The following is a 25,456-nucleotide window of genomic DNA, read 5'->3' on the forward strand; positions in this document are numbered from 1 at the left end:
AGGTTGACTGCTCTTTTACTATAGTGGATATGATCAATTAGATTAAACAAAGTAATGTTTAAAAAATAATAATAAAAATAATAATAAATTGGTGTTCAGTGAAGAACCAGGATGTGAATGTTACAACGTCACACGAGACAATGTTACTTGAAAAGTCATTCCAAGGTTAAAGATTAAAGAAGTAAAATGACAAGACTTCATAAAATGAAAAGCAACAGACTGCCACATAGTCCATTTTATTTATGACATGAAGAGCTGTTTTACAAGTGTTCAAAAACACCATAAAATGAATGGGAGTGAATGGAGAGCTACTCCAAGATGGTCCTAGCGTTTCTCCACCCCTCATTTCCTGTGGCTTGCATTGAAAGGCCAATCCTGGGGGCCTGGTGCACATGAATGGGAGTTGGATTATATCTTCAGAATACTACACAACACTAGTGTGGACACATCTTGTAAAGTGTACCCAGAGCACCAGCTGTTGAGTGTCAATGTATACGCACTTGGGTCCAGCTATCCACACAAATGTGTGTCTTCTAAAACAGTGGCAAAAATCATGTGATTTACAAATATAAAAATATAAAAATCTTTATTTCGTTGTTTTTTTTTTGTTTTTTTTTTTTTTAGTAAAACATGACGTTTAAGTGCAACATAAGAAAACAGCTCTGTATTTATTTGAAATTCATATTCATAATTTGTTTATTTGTAAGTTAGCTTTGACTCATTTAGTGTCTGTACTTAAAATGACCCACATCAGATTGTGTTTAGAAACAGACTGAGACCCACATGCTTAACTGGTATCGATCCACTTGTTTGTTTTGCATGAAATGTTCGAAAGCAAGCATTCACACTTACTCTATCGCACAAGGGTTTGTTTTAATCAAACCGAATCTGGCCAGTATGAACACACAAAGTGTTATGTATCCCATTTCTTCCAGTACAATCACATTTGTCTTTACCAACTCAAAATCTGACTAGATCGTATTATTTATGTAATTTATATTAAGACTTTGTTTTCCGCTGATATGTTATCAAATCACTGGCACAGACCTCAGATATTTTTTCAGACTTGGTTTACTGTTCCATCCTTTCTCCTTGGCAAACTTGAACACTTTTCCAAATAGGTCAGGGAAAATGCTTATTAAGTTTATTTTGTCTGCATCCTCAGGGCTGCAAAGATGGGAAGAAATGAGTTGTATACAATTTCATACAAATATTCATACCGATAATATCTCTGCTGTTGAATGTAACTTACTAGTGTTCATGCAGATTCCGTATGAATCGGAGCAGACCGAGCATGTTCTCTGGATAAGGCTTTTTCTTGCCATCCAGTTTTAGCACAAGCTCAGAAGGCAACTGTGGAAAAACACAGAAAACATTCATTTAAAAAAATTTTTTTTTTTTCCAAGATATTTTTAAAATGTCCTTGACAACTTTGAATCCTAAAACATTGTCCCCTAAAATACAATGGGACCAGGAGGCATTATTATATTAAGTTTACTGCTGTTGCTTATAAAATTTTATATCATGCCCATTTTTGTTTTTTAATGATGACTCTGTGAATTCTGGGCGAGTTCTGCTGCTGAAGTCAACAATTGTGTTCACATACTCCCTCTTGCCTCCACAGGTTTACACACTTAACCTGAGCTAATAAAACAATGACCCTGCCCCAGAGATGGTGTCTAGGACGAGGACATTGTGAAAAACAGTAGGAAAACAGGCAGTATAATAATAGTAGGTTTATGAACAAAGTAGTAACCCCTGTTGAATTCATTAGAAACCATAGCTCTTTCAGAGATCATAAATATATTGATGGTTATACATGTTTTTTTAATCAACATTTTCAAACTCAATGTTAAGTTTTAAATATACTTTATTAAAGAAAATGGTTCTATATACAACTCTTAACACTCGAAGAACTGCAGATTGATGGAGAATGTGCTATAGATGATTATAACCTATTTGGGAAGAAGGGTTCTATACAGCACCAAAAGGGGTTCTTCTATAATGTCAAGCTTGTTACAACACAAAAACTACTTTTGAAGCTTTATAGAACCCTTTTCTAAAAGGTGCTATATATACCATCAATAGAACATTCTTCATCAATGTGAAGAACTCCTCCATAACGCAAAGAACCCTTTAATCAAGCAAAAGATTCTTCAAGTGTTCAGGGTTCTATATAGAACCATTTCCTTTAATAAAGAACATTTGTAGATCCCTAATTTCTAAGTGTGTGGTAAAATAAGCGGTTGATGAGTTTTGGTCAGACGCACTTCTGTTTTCCACTGTGAGAAGGTTTTCCCCACTTCCTCAATGGCATGAAGTAGCTCTTCATCAGGAGCACGGCAGTTCTCCACCTCATTCACATTCCCCACTTTCTTTAAGTACTCCACTCTCCTGATAACATATGAAAGTATGCCAAAGTGTAATATGGAATTCATGTAAAGAAACAATACACGATTATCACATAAAACTGAATATTTAAGTGTATGGAGACACTTAAATTTGATCTCTTAAATTAGCTGTTATGTTAATGGAGTTGCATGAAAAGACTTATCTATTTATTGTCAGTAGTATAATAGAACCTGTGAGAACTCACTGCTTCCCTTTCAAGTATTAAAGACTTCTGAAGCTGTCAAGATGCTATTCACAGTTTATGCTCAGCTACAATAGTAATGATTATGTTTGCAATTAATAATCCAACAAAATCAAAATACAATACTGTACATTAGTCAGAGACCACCCTTTATTAATTTCCTGTTGAAACAGCCATTACGAACAAGTCCTTTTTTTTGGAACAACAACAAAAATCAAATAAAATCAAATTTATTTGTATAGCGCTTTTCACAACTGATGTTGTCACAAAGCAGCTTCACAGAATTCCAGTAAGACAAAGATTTGACATGAAATGAAAAAAAAAAAAAGTACACCGAACCTCAGCAACTACATATCTTTTAAAAGGACTCTATTGCTCCACTAATTGCCAATTACTACAGTTTTTGCTTCTTACAGGATAATTTTTTTAAAATTCTCAAAGAAATTGTGACCTGTCCATTGTTCTGAGAATACAGAGAATACTTTGATTAACAAATTGTATTTTTTTTATTTACTTATAATAATTTGCAATGTTATCACTATTTTGACTAAAAGTTAAAAGTAAAGGATGGTAACTCCCTTTTGTACTGTATTGTAGGTTCTCAAAATGGCAAAATTAATAGAAACACATGAAGCATATAAAGATTCTGAAAAATAAGCAAATGATTTTTGCCTGTAAAATAATAACAGCAATAGCAATATTTGTATAGCAGCTTTCATACATAAATACAGCTTAAATTACTTTACAGAAATTATTTAAAACAAAAATATAAAAGTAAATACATTTACTTTTACTTTATTTATCCGGGCTTATAACACCTGTTCTACAACGTGAAGCATTCCAGTGGCTAGGCACACACACACTCACACTTATGGACAATCTTCCGAATCACCAATCCGCCTACCAATGTGTGTTTTTTGGACCGTGGGTGAAAACCCACCTGAAAAATGGGAAAACACACCAAACTCCTCACACTGTTATCCAGAATGGGGCTCAACAGCAACACTACCTGCTGCGCCACCGTGCCGCCCAATTACAGATTACTCACTACTTAACTACAATTACATCCTGGAAAATATAATGTCAAACCTCATTTTAGGTTACATTCTAAAACCTATACAGATTGATACAGATATACAGATATAACCTATACAGATATACAATTGATTTTATTCAAGTAACAAATCTGGAATTTACCCAAATGAAATACAATAGTTATTTCTATAGTTTATTTAGGAATATAGAGCGGTATTAGCAACATTAAATATTTCTTTCACAATACCTGATGTTACTCTTTGTTTACTTTGACAAAGCCTGTATGTATTTTAACGAATATAAAATAGTCCAATTAAAGAAAAAATCTAAAGCATGTTTCTAAGTTTTACAACTGAATTAACAAAAGCTGTCTTAAAAAAATATTTCATAAATTAAAAGTTACAAAGTCTTCAAGGTGCTCTTTTTAAACTTACACGGAGCTGCCTAAATCTATGCTCCGAAAAAAAAAAAACTCAGAATCCACTGCCGAAGAATAAGCTTCTTGCTCACTCACCTCTGTAACAGTAGTTATAGTTATATTTTTGGTTTCTCACAAGCACACACATCTGTGGAAACATACATTCTCCTTTTCTGTTGTATATTATCTGTGATTGCGCTGGGCTCCTCAAATTAAGTCACATGACACTGTGCAGTCAGCTGTGCCGAGGCGTTAGTGCATGCAGGAAAAAAATGATTTTAAATATTTTATTAATATAAAAAAAATCTTATTTTATAGAAAATATGAGAAACGAAGTAACATAGTCTTTGTTAATTTTATAAGGGTAATGTGATTACAAAATAATTATCAGTAATTTGTTACAGAAAAAAGTAATCACATCACTGTAACAAGTTTCTTTGTACCGCGTTACCCCTAACACTGGTCATGGAAGAATCAGACGAATCACTAGTTGCGGCGCAACAACGGACAGTCCAGCACTCGGTAGGTGTACAGCACACTATAAAGTGTTTCTCTGTTACATAGGCACACAATTTCCACAACAACACCAGCCGTTTCCCCACTCTCCAGAGGTATCTGCTTATCATTATTTTGACTTCTCTGGGGTGTCGATTGATTTTCAGAAATGATGCATTCTGGCTTTAACTGAAGAGGCTGAACATTATTCATGTATGTTCCAGAGCAAATGTCTACTACTACAGTAACCATTTCACATCACTACCCATTGTGCACCTCAACAACAACAACAATGACGACCGACCTGGGATTTTCACAAAGAATTAAACAAATTATTGTTGCATTATATAACAACGTAGCTGTATTCCATCATATTAAGACATGTTACCAGCTGGGGTTCCATTTAACAAACTGAAGTCTGATCATGCGTTTGTGTCTTACTTCCAAAGTCAAGAACTTTTTATCTTTATTTGGTTGCAGAAGTTTGTTAGACATCCACTTCTATAGATAACATATGCACTAACTAAAGCCATGTTTTATAAATATTATAAAAAATTTAATCAGTAAGATTATTAGACCTTGTGAAACTGAACAGTAAATAGTTGAAAGCAACCTATTAATTGCAAGAATAAAACCTATATTCTAAACCAGAGGAATACAAATGTCATGCTGGAGATATACAACCCTGCAGAGTATAGTTTCAGCATATTAGTGATGCACCTGAATGCCTTTAGTTTTGACCTGTTGTTTTAGAAAATGCCTCGAACTAAACTCTGCAGAATGGTAGATAAACCAGGAAGATAAATTAGAATTAAAAACTATTCATAATTTTTAAAATTCAATCACTTATTTAAGAGGTCAAACATTCGAATGTCTTACATTTCATCTGTCCAAAAAAAGGGATGAACAAGGGTCTCCTCTACTTTAGGTCTCTTCTGTACATCTTCACTGATCATCCACTCTACCAGGTCTTTTGCCATGTCATCTGTGAGATGTTCCAGTGAGTATTTCCCATCAAGAATGTTAGTTTCACAACGAGCACCTGTCCCAAACGGATGGTTTCCCTGAGACAGGATGTAGTACACTAACATTCCTGCAACCTAAAGCAGGCATAACAGTTAACAATTACACCAGTTTTTTCTGCAAAGCACCAATGTAGCTGCCTTCCATACATGTATGTACACACACTGTTAAATAAAATATTTGGTCCCAGAGAACTGATTAAAAGTTGCATTGTTTAAATTAGTGACCCTGGGTAACAGCAATATTTATGTTCATTTATTTGTTGCAAAGAAAAAAAATCATATCAGAAGATATTACCTGAATGTCAGAACTCCTCTTGTATGCACAGTTACTGTCCTCTTCAATTGTCTCCCTGGCCTTCCAGTGCTTTGTTCCAGCAGCACTAGTGCGCAAAGTCGTTTGTTCCAAGTTCAGTCTCCGACTTATACCAAAATCAGCTAGTCTTGCTTTCCCGGTTATATCTGTATAAATAAAAACCATATTACTGCAAAAATATACAGGTTTAATGGCTTAATGCTGTTACTTGAATTTTAATATGAGAGCTTAAGAACATCAAGAATGGCTCCTACCAATCAGAACATTCTGGGGTTTAATATCCCGATGAAGCACCTTAATATCTTCACTGTGAAGAACTTTAAGGCTACGCAGCACCTCCTTTACCATTTTCTTCAGGACAGCCAACTGCTCACAACGTTTTTCTGGCAAATATTCTTGGATATATTCTTCAAGTGTATATTCACAAAGCTGAAGAGCAAGATATCCAAAGTGGTCATCTTCTGCAAAGTCCACATAGCGTACAATCCAAGGACTGTCAAGTTCTGGAAGTTGTAAAAATTCCTCTTCATTTTTGAGGTCTTGATAATTAGACTTGAGCATTCGTTTGACAGCCACCTCAGTGCCATCATCCCTCAGACCGAGAAAAACTTCAGTTCCATCACTTCCTTTAGCTATCTGGAATTCAGAGCCTTTACCGATTTTAAGATTTCCCAGCCTATAAACTTTACTTTGATTCATGTTAGCAAGTTTCTCTAGTTTGGGTCTCCAACGTTGGCTGATTTGGTGCCATTTTCTTGTTATAGCTGGATTCATTGTATCTGATGTGAATGGCTGAACACTGGAATTTGACTCTTCAATTGAAGTCATGGCTACATCTGAGGATGCATACTTGTCATGCATATTTGTTTCTTGTCCCTCTTCTTTGTTTGAGGTACTCTCTTGTTGGACTTTCTTCTGCTTCTTTTTCTTCTTCTTCTTTTTCCTGTTGCTTGATGACAAGTTCTCTAATCCCTCACATAAACTATCTAAGGCCTTTGCAAATTGTGGATTACTGAGGTCTGTGTTCAGTTTTTGCAGTTTCTCCTTAATAACATCATCTGTCCGTATCTCTGCAGCATCAAGTACCCTGTCAGGCACTGAAGATATTCCACATGAAATAATATATTTAGGGATAAACTCATAAAGATTAGCTAACAAAGAGTAAGTTAAAATGCTGATTTCAGGTGAATAATTAGGCTTTGTGAGAGGCAGAAGACCACTGCATATATTCTCAAGAACAGAACATTCAAGACTGCCAGGATCAAGCTTTGAGGACTTCTCCACAACCACACACAGGATTTTAAGTAACAGAATATTAAATGCTTCTCCCTGAGGGATCCCTGCAGGCTGTACATATTTAATCAGGATGTGTACAGTTTCACTGAGAACATGGGGAGGTATATCTTTCTTTGTGCGAATTACAGCATTTAAGGTGTTCAGTGCTATTATTCTAAATTCATGAGGTATTTTGGGAAAGCGTTGGAGAAGTCCATTGATGTACAGGTCAGTGCTCTTGGAGTCCTTCAACCACTTGATGCAGCTTTGTCGATATGTTTCAGCATCTGGAACACTAACATTAAAATATTTCTCAAATAGTGTAACATGATCAGAAGGATGCTCCTTAAGGAAATGTTCCTTGCAGAGGTTGAAAACCTCTGATTGTGATTTTTGTCTGTGAACTCCAAAAGTAAAATCAAAAAAGATTCTGTATATCTGGAAACGTTCATTCTCTGAAGCTAACCTATGGATAATAAGCTCAACTTTATGATCAGTATCTGAATTGATCCCACAACCTCTTTCAACATAAGCACCAGCTTCTATGAGTATTTTAACCATGTCTTCTTTGTTTTCAGTGGCAGCGATTTGCAATGGTGATGGAATTGTTAGGCCATCTGGGTTAGCTTTTGCTGCAAGTAATCTTCTTACAATACTGAGTGGAACTCCAGGTGTACCTGCAGCATAGTGCAGAGGTGCTAATCCATTTGTTGAGAATTTATTAGGGTCTGCATGCTCTTGCAGTAAATATGTGCATATCTCTTCATTTCCACATGCAACTGCTGCTGATATTAAGGTAACATCATCATTCCATTGTGCTGAAAAATAAAGTCCATTAATATCAAACCCTCTGAGTAATTTCTTCAAGTTCTTCAGCTTGTTGTCAATGATGCATTGTATAAAGGGATGGTTTTTCCTTAGCACAGCTGGAAATGGAATAAATTCCTGAACTATTTGAATATCCATAGATCCTTAAATGTTCTGTAGAGAAATACAGGGGGGGGGGTGATAGATTAGCTACATAGTGTCATGCATTTCACATTTTGACAAATCTAACTTGCAGTTTGTTGTTCTTAGCTTTGAAATTCAAACTGGAACTGTTTACATTGTATTTGGATCACCACAAATCTGAGAAATCAGAGAATCCTTTGAACTTTATATTTCAGATTTATCAATTAAAAGAGAATTTGCAGGCTAATCATACAAAAACGAGACAAATATAATTAATTTATTGGTTCTATGGTACAATTATGAGGTTACATGGGGATATTATATTTTATGCCATATAACACATAAATCAATTAAACATTAATTAGTTAAATCGCTTTGTAGATAGCTGAAGGAAGATGAAATACTTTAGTAGTCCTCTGACATATTCTTGAGATATCAGGACTGTTCAAAGGTTCATTATGTTGAAATGTCTTCACTTTTGGGGCAACAAAGTGGTGCAGCAAGTAGTGTTGCTGTTACACAACTCCAGGTTCTTTAGGTTTTGGATCCTTTCCTCATCTTGGGTCATCTTGGGTAAAGAGTTTGGTGTGTTTTCCCCCGAGTCTCTATCAGATTCTCATGTTTCCTCCCACTGTCCACAACCACATGTTGGTAGGTGGATTGGCTATGCAAAAGTGTCCATAGGTGTGAGTGCATGAGTGACTGTATCATGTCCTATGTTAGACTGATGCTTAGATTTTTCCGATTGTGTTTCTGCCTTGTGCCCAATGATTCCGGGTAGGCTTTGTATACACTGCCGTCCTAAACTAGATGAAGTACTTACAAAAAAAAAAAAAAATGAATGAATGACACATACAAGGAATTTGGTTTAGGTTACAGTAGCTCACAGTGCACATAGATTGATAAAATTTCACAGCAGTAAAATAAAAAATATATATACATAGTTGTACCTGTAAACTTTACATTGTGCATGTTTTATATTAAAGTGCTGGGTGCAGCATTTATGTGCGGTAGTGGCAAAGTGACTAGGGCAGATGAGAGAAGATCTTGAGGATGCACTAGTTGGAGAGTTTAAGTACAGAGGATAGAGTGTATAGTTTAAGTGTAAGAGTAATGTCAACTGTTTGTGCGTGTGATGGCATGTGGGAAGAAGCTTTTCTGCAGCCTAGTTGTCCTGATCCTCATTTGGCTAAAGTGGTGTCCAGGGTGTGAGGGATTGGAGATGATTTTCTCTGTATGTTTCCTGGTTCTGGAGCGGTGCAGACCTAGCCGTGGGGGCAGCTTAACACCAGTGGTCTTCCCCACAGACCTGATGATGCGCTGCAGTCTGTGAATGTCCTGTTTGGTGGCTGATTTGATTTATTTCAGTAATTCCATTCAAAAAGTGAAACTTGTATATTATACTCATTCATTACACACAGACTGATATTTCAAGTGTTTATTTCTTTTAATTTGATGATTATAACTGATAACTAATCCATCCACCCATCCATTTTCCACTGCTTATCCAGGTCCAGGTCGTGGGGGAAGCAGTCAGAGCAAAGAAACCCAGACCGCCCTCTCCCCAGCCACCGCCTCCAGATCCTCGGAGTTATACCGAGGCGTTCCCAGGCCAGCCGAGACATGTAGTCTCTCCAGCGTGTTCTTGATCTGCCCCGGGGCCTCCTCCACGTTGGACATGCCCGGAACACCTCTCCAGGAAGGCGTCCAGGAGGCATCTGAACCAGATGCCTGAACCACCTCAACTGGCTCCTCTCGACGTGGAGGAGCAGCGGCTCCACTCCGAGTCTCTCCCGGATGTCTGAGCTCCTAACACTGTCTCTAAGGGAGAGCCCAGACACCCTGTGGAGAAAACTAATTTCAGCCGCTTTTATTCGCGATCTCGTGACCATAGGTGAGGGTTGGGGCGTAGATTGAACAGTAAATCAAGAGCTTTGCTTTTCTGCTCAGGTCTCTCTTCACCACAATGGACCAGTACAGAGCCTGCTGACGCTGCACTGATTCGCCTGCCAATCTCCCGCTCCGTCTTTCCCTCACTCGTGAACAAGACCCCGAGGTATTTAAACTCCTCCACTTGAGGCAGGATCTCCCTTCCAACCTGGAGAGAGCACTCCACTCCATTCATTATCTGTAACCGCTTATCCAGTTCAGGGTCGCGGTGGGTTCAGAGCCATTGGGCGCAAGGCGGGAATACACCCTAGAGGGGGCGCCAGTCCTTCACAGGGCAACACAGAGACACACACACACACGGACACTTTTGAGTCACCAATCCACCTACCAACGTGTGTTTTTAGACTTTGGGAGGAAACCGGAGCACCCGGAGGAAACCCAGGCAAACACGGGGAGAACACACCAACTCCCCACAGACAGTCACCCGGAGCGAGAATCGAACACACAACCTCCAAGCTCCTGGAGCTGTGTGACTGCGACACTACCTGCAGTGCCACCGTGCCGCCCGCATTCCACTCCACTGACAAATAATGAAACCCCAAATTCAGTTTCTCAGAAAATTTTAATATTGTGAAAAGGTTCAATATTGAAGACACCTGGTGCCACACTCTGATCAGCTAATTAATTCAAAACACCTACAAAGGCCTTTAAATGGTCTCTCAGTGTAGTTCTCTAGGCTACACAATCATGAGGAAGACTGCTGACGTGACGGTTGTCCAAAAGATGACCATTGAAACCTTACACAAGCAGGGCAAGACACAAGGTCATTGCTAAAGAGGCTGGCAATTCACAGAGCTCTCTGTCTAAGCACATTAATAGAAAGGAGAAGGGAAGGAAAAGATGTGGTAGAAAAAAAATGTACAAGCAATAGGTATAATCGCAACCTGGAGAGAATTGTGAAGCAAAACCCATTCAAAAATGTGGGGGAGATTCACTGTACTGCAGCTGGAGTCAGTGCTTCAAGAACCACCGCACAGAGACGTATGCAAGACATGGGTGTCAGCTGTCGCATTCCTTGTGTCAAGCCACTCTTAAACAAGAGACAGTGTCAGAAGCGTCTCACCTGGGCTAAAGATAAAAAGGACTGGACTGCTGCTGAGTGGTCCAAAGTTATGTTCTCTGATAAAAGTAAATTTTGCATTTCCTTTGGAAAGGCAGAGGAGGAGAGGCACAAAATCCACGTTGCTTGAGGTCCAGTGTAAGTTTCCACAGTCAGTGATGGTTTAGGGTGCCATGTCATCTGCTGGTATTGGTCCACTGTGTTTTCTGAGGTCCAAGGTCAACGCAGCCATTTACCAGGAAGTTTTAGAGCCCTCCATGCTTCCTGCTGCTGACCAACTTTATGGAGATGCAGATTTAATTTTCCAGCAGGACTTGGCACCTGCACACACTGCCAAAGCTACCAGTACCTGGTTTAAAGACCATGGTATCCCTGTTCCTAATTGGCCAGCAAACTTGCCTGACCTTAACCCCATAGAAAATCTATAGGGTATTGTAAGAGGAAGATGCAATGCACCAGACCCAACAATGCAGGAGAGCTGAAGGCCACTGTCAGAGCAACCTGGGCTCTCATAACACCTGAGCAGTGGCACAGACTGATTGACCATGCCAAGATTTGGGATGCCATGTCAGGTTTGCGATGTGCTGCGAAAGATAGCTGGCTATCCAGAATTACACCAAGGCTCCTTGCATCTCCAGATGAAACAATTGAGGAGTTCTCAAACAAGCTAGCAAGATCTTGGTGAAGGCTGGCCGGTCCAGGGATGAAAAGCAGCTCAGTCTTATTAGGATTGAGCTTCAGGTGGTGAACTGTCATCCAAGAAGAAATGTCAGTCAGACATGATGAGATGCAACTGTGGCTTGTAAACTGTGAAATTTTCCTAATTTTCTACTTCTGAATCTGGGTAAATAATCAGTTGTTTTATTTTTATGATCTCCTGATGAATAGACATCTAGATGTTTGTTCCAAAAGGTGGGTGAAAAAAAAACTTTAGGCATTTGATATCTAAGTCTGCTTTTTTTCATTTTAAACTGGTGGTATGGCATATTGTCCCTTACAAATATAATAAGTCTATGCTTTACAGATGTTATTTTCTTGTAGTTCTAGTAGCATAACAGTTGGGACTAAACCAGAGACACTGACAGACTATTTACAATTTATTTGTATATTTTATCTGTACATTTATTTAAGTAATATTTATTTATAAATTTACTTGTTAATGTATTTATTTTTGCACTTCTTCCTAAAGGTGGCTGTAAAAATGCAATTTAATTTTTACAGTGTAGAACTTTTAATTGAGTTGGCCACATCCATGTCTAAAAATGGCAAGCAGCAACTAGATGAAGTGACCCCAACATGAGAAAATGTGAAACAGCTCCGGACCCACCGTAACCCTGAACTGGATATGCAGTTACAGAAAATGAATGGATGAATCTATTATGACTATTTAATACTTATTTTTTTTTCTTGTTGTTTATACCCCTTGTGGGTGGGGGCAATGGCTCAATAAAATGCATTCAGATCAACTTTCTGCACATTTATGAATTTTGAATGTATTATTTTATTAGTAATCAGCAAAAATTTTTAACAACAACAAAATTGATAATAATTAATAATAAAAAATAAATCCACTGCCATATTAAATCCACTGCTACAGTAAATACACTGATATCTTAAATTCTTTGCCACATTACTGCCTTAATACACTGCAACATTTAATGCACTAACACATTAAACCATTGCTACTAAAGATACCCTTGCGGACATGGGGAGAACACACCAAACTCCTCACTGACAGTCACCCAGAGTGGGGATCGAAGCCACAAACACAGCACCTTGGAGCTGTGTGACAGCGCCACTACATGCTGCGCCACTATGCTGCCCAAATTAAATACAGTGTAAAGATTTTTTTAATGATAAAATAAATTCCCACCGATCCCCTGCAATTATGACAATTGACAAGTAGTTGAACACAGTGCTGCTCACCTCCTTCAGCTGTGAGTAGTACAGGGGGATGGGGAAAGGCTGCTTCTGTCTGTCCTGGTAAAGGGCAGAGGAAGGGACCAACTCATTTAGTCTAAATAGTTACTAAAAAAAAACTTTGCCTGCATTGAGTTAAAGTTAGCTTAAAAAAAGAGTGAAATGTAAACACTGAAGTATTGTGGAGATGAAAAAACTAACAGATTATAAACAGGGCTAATTTGAAGATCAGTCACCCATGAGCATTTTGGAAAAAGACAGGAATTTACTGGCACAATTGTGTGGAAATTTTTTCTACATCCCATACAACTACAATTATGACTACACTCAGAATTTACTTTAAGAATGTTGACAAATGTTTAAATTTAAATGTTTTTCTTGCCTTGTGCTATGTAAGTTGTAAAATATAAGACTTTACAAGATTTTATAAGAAATATAAGAACTACTTACATATTTTGTGTTGACAAAATTGTTTGTAAGTGTCAGTATGTGTGTATGTACATATGGAAACTGAGATATGCTTCCTCTTTAGCTCTGAAAGTGGGTGGTGTTTAAGCAAATGTACTGGAGGCCCTGGGTTATACTACAATATTCACCTCAAGATTTAACAGAATATATGACTAGACAATCGTGATTATTTGAGCTAACCGCCATGATTTGTGCTGACTGCGATCATATATTTTATTTAAATCCCAACAAACAGAATATCAGTTACGTGTATTTCTAAACAAATGGTGAGACAAATGAGTAAGGAGATTTAAGCTTTGCATATCTCCTGCTTATATGTCGGCAGAATTTTTTTTTGATACACCTATCAGAGTATGTGTCTTATTTAAGCAACTGTAAGCATAAATGTATACTATGTGGCACATTGCGACAAGGTAGCACAACTCGTCAGAACAGTTGGATTTGTTATTAAATGATGGCTGTAAAAAGTGCCAATAAAACAAACCTGAGAAATCATCTGTGGATCCACCACCGCATTTCGCTGAACTTGGGAAGACAGAATCAACAGATCCTTCCCTGCAGCTGGCTCTTCCAGAGGCTCTCAGGCGAGTACCTTAGACTACTTTCACACAACAGGTAAAAGTGACCAAATCAGATTTTGTTCTGCTGTTCACACTGTCTATATAATATGACCTGTATCTGACTTTAGTCTGAACAGATCACACTCCTAAACTGACTTGCAAGACAGAAAACAAGGCTTCAGTCGCTGACCAGACGTAAAAGTCCATCTGTTTCACACAGAACACTTTAGTTTTTTAAATGAAGGAATGGGACCAGACTGGAGTTTTACTGCAGCGCTACATCACAAAACTTCCCTTTTCTTTATTCCAAATTAGTTCTATGTTAAAAACAGAGTAATAATTAAAGACTCTGTAGAATATTACAATGTGAACTGATTTTTCTTTCATTAAGTGCAAATTTCCAGGGTCTCTCACGAACACGTGTCTCAAAAGAGAAGACGACGAGCAAAGACACAATGAGTTTAATAGTTCCAAGGGCTACGTTTATACAGCTTCATAGCGACATTAACAATATCAAACTGATATAGAACTACTAAAAATGAGGTCTTGTTTGTTTTATTGAAAAAACACCTTTATACAAATTTCCACGTGTTTTATTTTCTCATAAATGAGAGACAGGAACCTGGTTTCAGGAGTTTCATAGGTTTCCCAGTATTTGACCTGGTCATTTCCTCCTTCTAAACACCCAAATTAAAATGGGGAAGAAAAAAAAAAGCTTCGGATCATAGTCCGGAGATTATTCTCAGCGGCCGGAGGGACGTAAAATCACATGAATTCCAACATTTTCACATGAATTTCCACAGACGGACATGGATCACATGAAAGTGGCCCAAATCTGATGTGAAAAAGTCCAATTTAATGCGATTTGTGCTGTTCACACAGCCACATGAACGACACATCGGTGTCACGTATGACTGATCCTCTTTACCCGCTGTGTGAAAGTAGCAGCAGTAGTATTCCTTGCCCAGAATAAGTCAAGCCAGTAAATTACAAATGTTTAAGCCATAGTACATTTGATATGATTTTTTTGCTTATATTGAGAATTTGCAAATATAGTTTTCAAACATCCATCCATTATCCACCGCTTATCCGGGTCTGGGTCGCGGGGGAAGCAGTCGGAGCAAAGAAACCCAGACCTCCCTCTCCCCAGCCACCGACTCAAGCTCCTCCGGGGGTATACCCAGGCCAGTCGAGACATATAGCCTCCTCCCCGTTGAACATGCCCGGAACACCTCTCCAGGAAGGCGTCCAGGAGGCATCCGAACCAGATGCCCGAAGCACCTCAACTGGCTCCTCTCGACGTGGAGGAGCAGCGGCTCCACTCCGAGTCTCTCCCGGATGTCCGAGCTCCTAACCCTGTCTCTAAGGGAGAGTCCAGACATCCTGCGGAGAAAACTCATTTCAGCCGCTTGTACCCGCGATCTCGTTCTTTCGGTCACTACCCAAAGCTCGTGACCGTAGGTGAGGGTTGGGACGTAGATTTAACGGTAAATCAAGAGCTTTGCTTTTCTGCTCAGCTCTCTCTTCACCACAACGGACCGGTACAGAGCCCGCATTACTGCTGACGCTGCACCGATCCGCCTGTCAATCTCACGCTCCATCTTTCCCTCACTCGTGAACAAGACCCCGAGGTATTTAAACTCCTCCACTTGAGGCAGGATCTCACTTCCAACCTGGAGAGAGCACTCCACCCTTTTCCGACTGAGTACCATGGACTCGGATTTGGAGGTGCTGATCCTCATCCCTACCGCTTCACACTCGGCTGCAAACTGGTCCAGCAAGAGCTGGAGGTCCCGGCTCGATGAAGCCAACAAGACCACATCATCTGCAAAAAGCAGACATGGAATCCTGAGACCACCAAACCGGACACCCTCCGCCACTTGGCTACGCCGAGAAATTCTGTCCATAAAAATTGTGAACAGAACCGGTGACAACGGGCAGCCCTGACGGAGTCCAACTCCGACTGGAAACCATTCGGACTAACTGCCAGCCATACGAACCAGACTCCTGCTCTGTTTGTACAGGGACTGGATAGCTCGTAACAAAGAGCCCAGTATCCCATACTCCCTGAGCACCCCCCACAGAATACCGCAAGGGACACGATCGAATGCCTTCTCCAGATCCACAAAACACATGTAGACTGGTTGAGCAAACTCCCATGCACCCTCCAGGATCCTAGCGAGGGTAAAGAGCTGGTCCTGTGTTCCACGCCCGGGGCGGAATCCGCATTGTTCCTCCTGGATCCGACATTCATATCAGTCGGACTCTCTTCTTCAGTACCCCCACATAGACCTTACCGGGGAGGCTGAGGAGTGTGATCCCCCTATAGTTGGAACACACCCTCCGATCCCCCTTTTTAAAAAGGGGAACCACCACCCCAGTCTGCCAGTCCAGAGGCACTGCCCCCGATGTCCACGCGATGTTGCAAAGACGTGTCAACCAGGACAGCCCCACAACATCCAGAGCCTTGAGGAACACGGGGTGAACCTCATCCACCCCCGGGGCCCTACCGCCAAGGAGATTCCCTACCACCTTGGCCACTTCAGCCCCAGTGATAGACGACCCCCCCCCCACCCCCCCCCCCCCCCCCCCGGGGTCCCCAAGCTCTGCTTCCTCTGCGGAAGATGTGCTGGTGGGATTGAGAAGATCCTCGAAGTATTCCTTCCACCGTCTGGTGACGTCCCCAGTCGAGGTCAACAGTTCCCCACCCCCACCATATACAGTGTTGGTGGAAAACTGCTTTCCCCTCCTGAGTCGCCTGATGGTTTGCCAGAAACTTCTCGGAGCCGACCGAAAGTCGTTTTCCATGTTCTCACCGAACTCCTCCCACACCCGAGTTTTTGCCTCAGCGACTGCCGAGGCCGCAAGCTGCTTGGCTCCTTGGTACCTGTCGGCTGCCTCCGGATTCCCCTGAGCCAACCAGGCTTGATAGGACACTTTCTTCAGCTTCACAGCCCCCCTCACCCGGGGTGTCCACCACCGAGTGCAGGGATTGCCACCCCGACAGGCACCGACAACCTTGCAGCCACAGCTCCGTTCAGCCGCCTCAACAATGGATGTCCAGAACATGACCCACTCGGACTCAATGTCACCAGCCTCCCCCGGGATGCAGTCGAAGCTCTACCGGATGTGGGAGTTGAAGATCTTTCGGACAGGTTCCTCTGCCAAACGTTCCCACCAAACCCTCCCACTATAAAGTCGATCATCGAAACGCGGCCTAGGGTATCCTGATGCCAGGTGTACTTGTGGACACCCTTATGTTCGAACATGGTGTTCGTAATGGACAAACTGTGACGAGCACAGAAATCCAATAACTGAACACCACTCGGGTTCAGATTAGCGGGGCCGTTCCTCCCAATCACGCCCCTCCAGGTCTTACTGTCATTACCCAGGTGAGCGTTGAAGTCCCCCAGCAGAACAATGGAGTCCCCAGAATGAGTGTTCGTTTTCCTTGGATCACCACCTTCACGTGGCGGAGGGGTTTGCGTGCCTGCGTGAGCCTAGTGTCTCCCAAGGCAAATTGGTCCTAGGTAATGGGCCAGACAAAGAGTGATCTATAAAGACACGGATGAAAAAGAGAATAACATGGACACAGCCTCCCTTGCCCGGAGCAGGGTTACCGGGGCCTCACCCTGGAGCCAGGCCTGGGGGAAGGGCTCCTTGGCGAGCGCCTGGTGGCCGGACTTTCACCTATGTGGTCCGGCCGGGCTTAGCCCGAAGGAGATACATGGGTCCACTCTCCCATGGGCGCACCACATGTGGGAGAGGTAGTAATCTAAAGTCTGGTGCATTGTGGATCGGGTGGCGGTCAGGGTCGGGGGCCCTGGCGTTCTGATCCTCGGTTACTGAAACTGGCTTTTGGAACATGGAACGTAACCTCTCTGGTGGGAAAAGAGCCTGAGCTGGTGCGCGAGGTTGAGAGGTACCGGCTAGATATAGTTGGGCTCACCTCGACACACAGTATGGGCTCTGGAACCAATCTCCTTGAGAGGGGCTGGATGCTCTTTCACTCTGGAGTTGCCCAGGGTGAGAGGCGTAAGGCAGGTGTGGGCTTACTCATAGCCCCCCGGCTTAGCGCCTGTACGTTGGGGTTTACCCCAGTGGACGAGAGGGTAATTTCCCTGCGCCTTCGGGTTGGGGAAAGGGCTCTGACTGTTGTTTGTGCTTATGCACCGAACAGCAGTTCAGAGTACCATGCCTTCTTGGGGACCCTAGAGGGAGTGCGTTTTCAAACATACAATTTTAATTTTAAAACAGGACAAGTGGCAAATATCATTACATATATTCATAAATAAACTGTTCAATAAACTGAAGTTCTTTACCATATTAGTGTGTATACATTATTATGCTATCATTAAGTATACAGGCCTATTTAAAATACTGTGGGTGTAAAAAAACAGACAATTAAATCGTTAATCACAATTACTTGTATGACAAATAATCGTTACTTAAAATTTCATGATCGAGTCCTATATATAACAGAAAAGAATAGTATAGATATGGAACATATGTTTTATATGACTTTTATTTGACACCAGCTGTATGCTTTGGGGTGTGTCACTGAAAACTCCTGTTGAGTCTGCTCTGTAACTAGGTGACTAGGCCAGTCTGAGTCGATGCAAAAGTATAAATTGGGTATAACCTACCAATCCAAACACACAATGTGGGAATATTGACGGACAGGTGATCAAAATTAGTGCCTGAACGTTCTGAAAACTTTACATGGGACTGTGAGTTGGCAAAGTATCCCATCCCCACTATGGATATTTAACTTAACTGCTAACCCATGTAAGTCTGTTAACCATGTAAAATTGTAGTATGATTAAGGTTTCCTGTACTTACATTTGAGTCTTTCTGTATATGTGGACATGGGACAAAAAGGAGGTAAAGGGTACTGGGACAGCTTATTCCTGTCAGGTGGATCCACCTTCAGGGAAGGAGAGGGTCCTTGGAGGTAAAACCTGTAAAGAAAATAGTTAATAAATGTGTACATATGAGAGCACTTACGAATGCATAAAAATATAGATTAGAATAGAGAGTCATCACAACTTATTAGTGCTATGCATGGCTAAGTGTGATCAGTGTTCACAAATTAGCGATTTTGTCGCTAGATTTAGCGACAATTCAGACCCCTTTAGCGAATTATTTTTTAAAAAGCAACTAACGACAAACCTAGAGACATTTTTTACAAACCCTAACTACTTCCCGTCCAAGAAAGTCACTAAATCTGCCCATGAGAGAGACTCAGTTACTAGCAACAAATCCCTGATCTGCTGTTTGCTCCTCCTTTTTCACATTTAGTTTGTTTCAATTTCTAAACTCTGAACTGAGATTACAAGATTTATGTACACAAGTCTGTTCATTATGCAGGGTTAGCCATTTATATGGATACACCTTAATAAAATGGGAATGGTTGATAATATTAACTTCCTGTGTGTGGCACATTAGTATATGGGAGGGGGGAAACTTTTCAAGATGTGTGGTGAGGTAGCGGACAGAAATTGTGTTGATGTCTGGTGAACGCTGTAACCGAATCATTGCAGCAGATTTCAATGCAAGACACCCTACGAGACCACCCATCTTCCATGCAAGCAAACAGCTTGCGAAGTTTTGTGAAACTGGTTCAGTGTTGGATTTGCCAAAATGTGTACGCATGAAAACTGTCACTAATAAAAAAAACACAACCACCGCTACTGGTCTGACACTAACCCACATTGGATAGATCCCTCCAAGACTGTTGGAAGAAAACATTGATTGTATGGTGTGGTATATGGGGTACAAAGATAGTGGGGCCATTCTTCATCAATGGAAACCTCAAGGCCATTGGATATGTGAAATTGCTACATGATGATGTGTTTCAGTCTTTATGCACTGAAGCTGGCACGTTCCCTGAGTTTTTCCAGCAAGATGGTACACCACCACATTATGGGTGTCAGGTCCGAGCATTCCTAGATGAACAGTTTCCTGGAAAGTGGATTGGTCGTCTGAAGGCAGTTGTCTATGCTGTGAAGATATGAGATGTGCAGCACCTGAATCTACGGATACTGGAAGCCTGTGCTAGCATTTCTCCTGCGGTGTTGCTATCAGTGTGTGAAGAGTGTAAGGAGAGGGTTGCATTGACAATCCAACACAACGGGCAGCACTTTGAACACATTTTATAAGTGGTCAGAAACTTGAAAATAACTCATGAAAGAATAAAGTTACGTTAAATCCAAGCAAACCATCCTTTTTCTTGTGAAATTCCCAATAAGTCTGACGTGTCACATGACCCTCTTCTCATTGAAAAAACAAATGTTGGATCAAAGATGGCCGACTTCAAAATGGCAGCCATGGTCACCACCCATCTTGAAAAGTGTTCCCCCTCCCATATACTAATGTGCCACAAACAGGAAGTTAATATCACCAACCATTCCCATTTTATTAAGGTGTATCCATATAAATGGTCCACCCTGTGCTTAATTGTACATTTAAGCACATAACACATTCAACATTAAAATTAAAACATTTAATCTAGAAACCCTGAAATGTTTTATTGCAAATTAATCAAACCAAAATTGACTCAAACCATAAATACACTTTCACAAAGCCTAGTGGTATATTAGCTGTTTTATTTAATAAGGTTAATATGTCATTGATATTCTCTTTTTCTCACACACATACGTTCTCCTGCTTCTCTCCAGTATAAATCTGGTGTGCTTTCACTCTTCTTTTCATTTCTATTTCTCAGACATTTACAGAAGTTGTTCTTTGTAAATATGCACATAGTTAGTTTGTATGGTTTATCCTGTACAGCTGGGGTGACCAATCATAAGTGCTGTAGTAGCTGCGGGTTTCTCTAACTAACCAAGCTAGAACTCACCTGATTTCTCATTTAATCACTTGGTCTCAGCTAATGACTACAGGGAAAAGATTCTACAGCCATTGGTTTCAGCCAAACAAGTGATCATGACATATTTATACGGCAAGCCGTTTTAACATTAAATAGCTGTCATCTGACTATCTTTAATTAAATAATGTATATCTACAACAGAGTTTTGACTAGTAACAATTACATTTTGAATTGTCAGAATGACAATGTTACATAACATATCTACATTTACAATCTGATTAGTAAGACAAGTAATTTAAGATATCTACAGTTATATTTTGACTAGTGTAGCAGCCAAATACTGGTCAAAACCCGATAACTGATGATTCATGGAGATTTATTGCCTTTAGCTTCAGAATTCACCGCAAGAGCTGAATTAAAACAGAAAACGAGTTCACACAAGAATAAAGGAATATTTGACAAAGCCTTTTTTAGTTGTAAAATGCTGCTATTAAAGACATTTCTCAGCTTCTTAAATAAAAACCCTAATCCATCATTGCTCACTTAATATCATAATATATATATATAATATATATATATATATATATATATATATATATATATATATATATATATATATATATATATATATATATATATATATATATTCCTTTGTATATTTAAAGTAAACAATAAAAATAAAGCAGGAAAATATGCTTCAATGACTAGGAACACTGTAATTCTCTGACTTACACATAGAACATTATGAAATTACCTTGTTTCCCTTCCAGCTAGGTGCTAAACTGCAAAGTTGAACAGAGCCTTTCAGTAAGTCCGTCTCCATTAACTGCATTTCCCTCCGTTTTTGCTACACATGCACATGAATATGAACCACTGGTGCACTCCAAAATAAAAGTCTTACATTTCACATGCATAAATTTTACACTGCTAACTGCTTGATCAGGTTTCTGTTGGCCATAAAATGTCTATATTTCTCATTTTCTGTGAGAACTGGAAGATTTGACAGCAAAAAAATTCAATGTGATCATTATTTTTCACCCTAGCACATATCCAAACTTTCTGCATGTAAAGACTAGTTGAATAAAAAGTAGTCTAGTTGTACAATGTTGCCTTGAGGCAATAAATGAATGCATGAAGGTTTAGTATATAAATATAAACAAAGTATGTATTTAAACAAGAAAATGTAGTTCATTAAAGATTTATGTACATATAGATATTTTTGTGTGAATTTATGTCTATTACAAACATCAAAAACGAATGCTTTTTCTTACCCTTTGCTAGCACTGTGACTTATGCAGCACTGCTTACTGAAAGGGTTGCTCCACCCTCAAACAGACAACTACAAGCACTTCAGCACCCTATGTTATTGATCACTTACATGTTATGTGACACTGGAATTATTTAAATTATTATTATTATTTAAAGGGAAGATTTTAGGGCCAAAAAGTTAGTTTGTTGCCTAATGGCAACACTATGCCATAGATCAAACCTGGGCATTGTACGGCCCTTTGATTGACTCTGACCGGCCCGTGTAACGTTAATAGGAAATTACAAAATAAACATATTTTCTTATTTTACTCGATGCATGGACTGAAGCTGCATTGCTTTTATTTTGAAGTTGTTTTTTATTTACATACATGATGACGCAAAACGTATATTGAGGCATGGGCGTGATTTGATCGTTGTCACTAGCAAGTCACAAGACGACTTTAGCCCTCAGAAATGTCTGCTCATGCTAAAAAAAGGAAGGTAGATGCCGAATGCAGGGTTTTCAACAAAAATTGGACTGCTAAGTATTTATTTACTGAAGTGAGAGGTAAAGCCGTGTGTTTAGTTTGCGGGGAGCAGATCGCCGTGTTTAAGGACTACAATTTGAGTCGGCATTACGAGACGAAACACGGGGAGAAATACAAGAACGTGACTGATGCTGAAAGGGCGCGGACATCGGAAGCTTTGCCAGCTAAACTGCAAAAGCAGCAAGGCTTTTTTACCAAGCTTCACACATCCAGGGATGCAGCAACCAAGACCAGCTTTGTGATTTTTAATTGTATTGTGGTTATTTTTATTTGCATGTTTAGCGTGTTTTTATGATGCCGTTTTAGTGATGAATTGCCTTTCCCATTGTTTTGTGAAATTCGCTTGAATAAATTACATTTTTTGGAAGGCAACCTCATGTTTTCATTGCTTAATTATAACATATACTCTTACCAGCTTGTCAAAACAATGCTATTTACTGCTTTTTACAAAGAAGTACAGTTAATATTATGCAGAATTGAGATCAGCCTTTTGGCCGGCCCTCCACAATATTTTCTGTTTCTCATGTGGCCCCATGGAAAAAATTATTGCCCACCCCTGCCATAGATGGTTATTAATAAGGTAAATATGACATTGCTATTGTGGAGTTCAAAACGCTGATATGTTTTTTTTTTACACATTTTGTTTATGCTGAAATGTCTTAAATCTCAGACTCTCACCTCTCTTTTTCTCACACACATACGTTCTCCTGCTTCTCTCCAGTATAAATTTGGTGTGCTTTCACTCTTCTTTTCATTTCTATTTCTCAGACATTTACAGAAGTTGTTCTTTGTAAATATGCACATAGTTAGTTTGTATGGTTTATCCTGTACAGCTGGGGTGACCAATCATAAGTGCTGTAGTAGCTGCGGGTTTCTCTAACTAACCAAGCTAGAACTCACCTGATTTCTCATTTAATCACTTGGTCTCAGCTAATGACTACAGGGAAAAGATTCTACAGCCATTGATTTCAGCCAAACAAGTGATCATGACATATTTATACGGCAAGCCGTTTTAACATTAAATAGCTGTCATCTGACTATCTTTAATTAAATAATGTATATCTACAACAGAGTTTTGACTAGTAACAATTACATTTTGAATGGTCAGAATGACAATGTTACATAACATATCTACATTTACAATCTGATTAGTAAGACAAGTAATTTAAGATATCTACAGTTATATTTTGACTAGTGTAGCAGCCAAATACTGGTCAAAACCCGATAACTGATGATTCATGGAGATTTATTGCCTTTAGCTTCAGAATTCACCGCAAGAGCTGAATTAAAACAGAAAACGAGTTCACACAAGAATAAAGGAATATTTGACAAAGCCTTTTTAGTTGTAAAATGCTGCTATTAAAGACATTTCCCAGCTTCTTAAATAAAAACCCTAATCCATCATTGCTCACTTAATATTATAAAACTATATATATATATATTCCTTTGTATATTTAAAGTAAACAATAAAAATAAAGCAGGAAAATATGCTTCAATGACTAGGAACACTGTAATTCTCTGACTTACACATAGAACATTATGAAATTACCTTGTTTCCCTTCCAGCTAGGTGCTAAACTGCAAAGTTGAACGAGAGACTTTCAGTAAGTCCGTCTCCATTAACTGCATTTCCCTCCGTTTTTGCTACACATGCGCATCAATATGAACCACTGGTGCACTCCAAAATAAAAGTCTTACATTTCACATGCATACACAAGGAAGAATGGAATGAGTGAACTGTTTTAAATGAGTAACCACAAAATACTTTATAAGGATTATTTACGACTAGTAAAAATATCTTTTAAGATATCTCTAATGATGTCAGCGAATTTCTGAACCACTGGGCGCAAGGCAGTTACACACCCTGGAGGGGGCGCCAGTACTTCACATACACTCACACACTCACACCTATGGTCCAGGTCTCTGGAGCTGTATGACCCACTGTGCCACCCCAGCTCCAATTCAAGATATCTGAAATTAATTATTAAATTTTGATTTCAGATATCGACAATTAAATTATGACTAGTCAAAAAAATAAATTAGAGATATCTTTCCTTTTGTTCTCACTAGTCATAGTTCCAAAGAAAGATATCTTAAATTATAAACTATATTAAGGGTATCTTAAATATATTTTAAGATATCTTGAATGAAAGTAATGACTAGTCAAATCTAAGTCAGAGATATCCAAAACTGTATTTTTGACTAGTCAGAATTCCTTTTAAGATACCTTCAAATAAATTACAGATATCTTGAACTTAGTATTGCAAGCCATTTTAGCTTTTTAATTATTTTTTCTTGATATCAAGAATTCAGTTTGCACATGTGAAAACTAAATTGTTATTAGTAAAAAGGCTATTTTTACTAGTAAGAATATAAATCTTACTAATAAGATATCAGAAATAAAAATTTTCACTAGTAAAAATAAAATATCTGATATCAAAAATTGAATTTTTACTAGTGAAAATTAATTTCTGATATAAACAATTAAATAAAAATAATTAATTATTACTAGTAATATTTTAAGAGTTTCCCCATTCATTTCAATGGGGTAACTATTTTTACTAGTAAAAAATCAGTTCTTCATATCCAAAATTTAATGTTCCATTTTTGTTTGTTTGTTTGTTATTTATTTATTTATTCCCTTTTGTTCATAAATTTACTCCATGCCAATAAGTTACTAACTGGAGTTAGTAACTTCATCGAGACAAAATGGAAAAGCTGTTGTGCAATGGTCCATATGAATGATAATACAGCTCCTAGAAAAAAATA

The 25,456-nt window shown here is 39.2% G+C and overlaps 1 protein-coding gene and 1 long non-coding RNA gene across 2 annotated transcripts; both read right to left on the bottom strand.

The window, feature by feature from the left end:
• Positions 1-261: 261 nt before the first annotated feature.
• On the bottom strand, positions 262-7,941 carry LOC136711030 (uncharacterized). The gene is made up of 6 exons (XM_066686994.1): positions 6,134-7,941; positions 5,862-6,025; positions 5,421-5,641; positions 2,271-2,394; positions 1,253-1,353; positions 262-1,167 (listed from the first exon to the last, which is right to left on the bottom strand). The coding sequence occupies exons 1-6, from the start codon at positions 7,713-7,715 to the stop codon at positions 1,029-1,031; spliced, it is 2,331 nt and encodes a 776-aa protein (XP_066543091.1). The 5' UTR covers positions 7,716-7,941; the 3' UTR covers positions 262-1,028.
• Positions 7,942-7,999: 58 nt separating this feature from the next.
• On the bottom strand, positions 8,000-24,321 carry LOC136697342 (uncharacterized). Its single transcript, XR_010802690.1, has 5 exons — positions 24,238-24,321; positions 18,906-19,024; positions 13,988-14,104; positions 13,042-13,095; positions 8,000-8,135 (listed from the first exon to the last, which is right to left on the bottom strand). It is a non-coding gene; the product is annotated as an uncharacterized lncRNA (long non-coding RNA).
• Between the last annotated feature and the right edge of the window lie 1,135 nt (positions 24,322-25,456).

This window comes from Hoplias malabaricus, chromosome 1 (genome assembly GCF_029633855.1).
Source record: "Hoplias malabaricus isolate fHopMal1 chromosome 1, fHopMal1.hap1, whole genome shotgun sequence".
NCBI classification, from domain to species: domain Eukaryota; kingdom Metazoa; phylum Chordata; class Actinopteri; order Characiformes; family Erythrinidae; genus Hoplias; species Hoplias malabaricus.

Coding starts and splice junctions, on each gene's coding strand:
- LOC136711030 (XM_066686994.1), bottom strand. CDS start 7,715: ATGGTTAAAATACTCATAGAAGCTGGTGCTTATGTTGAAAGAGGTTGT. Junction 2,395..5,420: donor TTTTTTTGGACAGATGAAAT/GTAAGACATTCG, acceptor ATATGTTATCAG/GAGAGTGGAGTACTTAAAGA. Junction 1,354..2,270: donor TCTCACAGTGGAAAACAGAA/GTGCGTCTGACC, acceptor GTTTTTCCACAG/TTGCCTTCTGAGCTTGTGCT.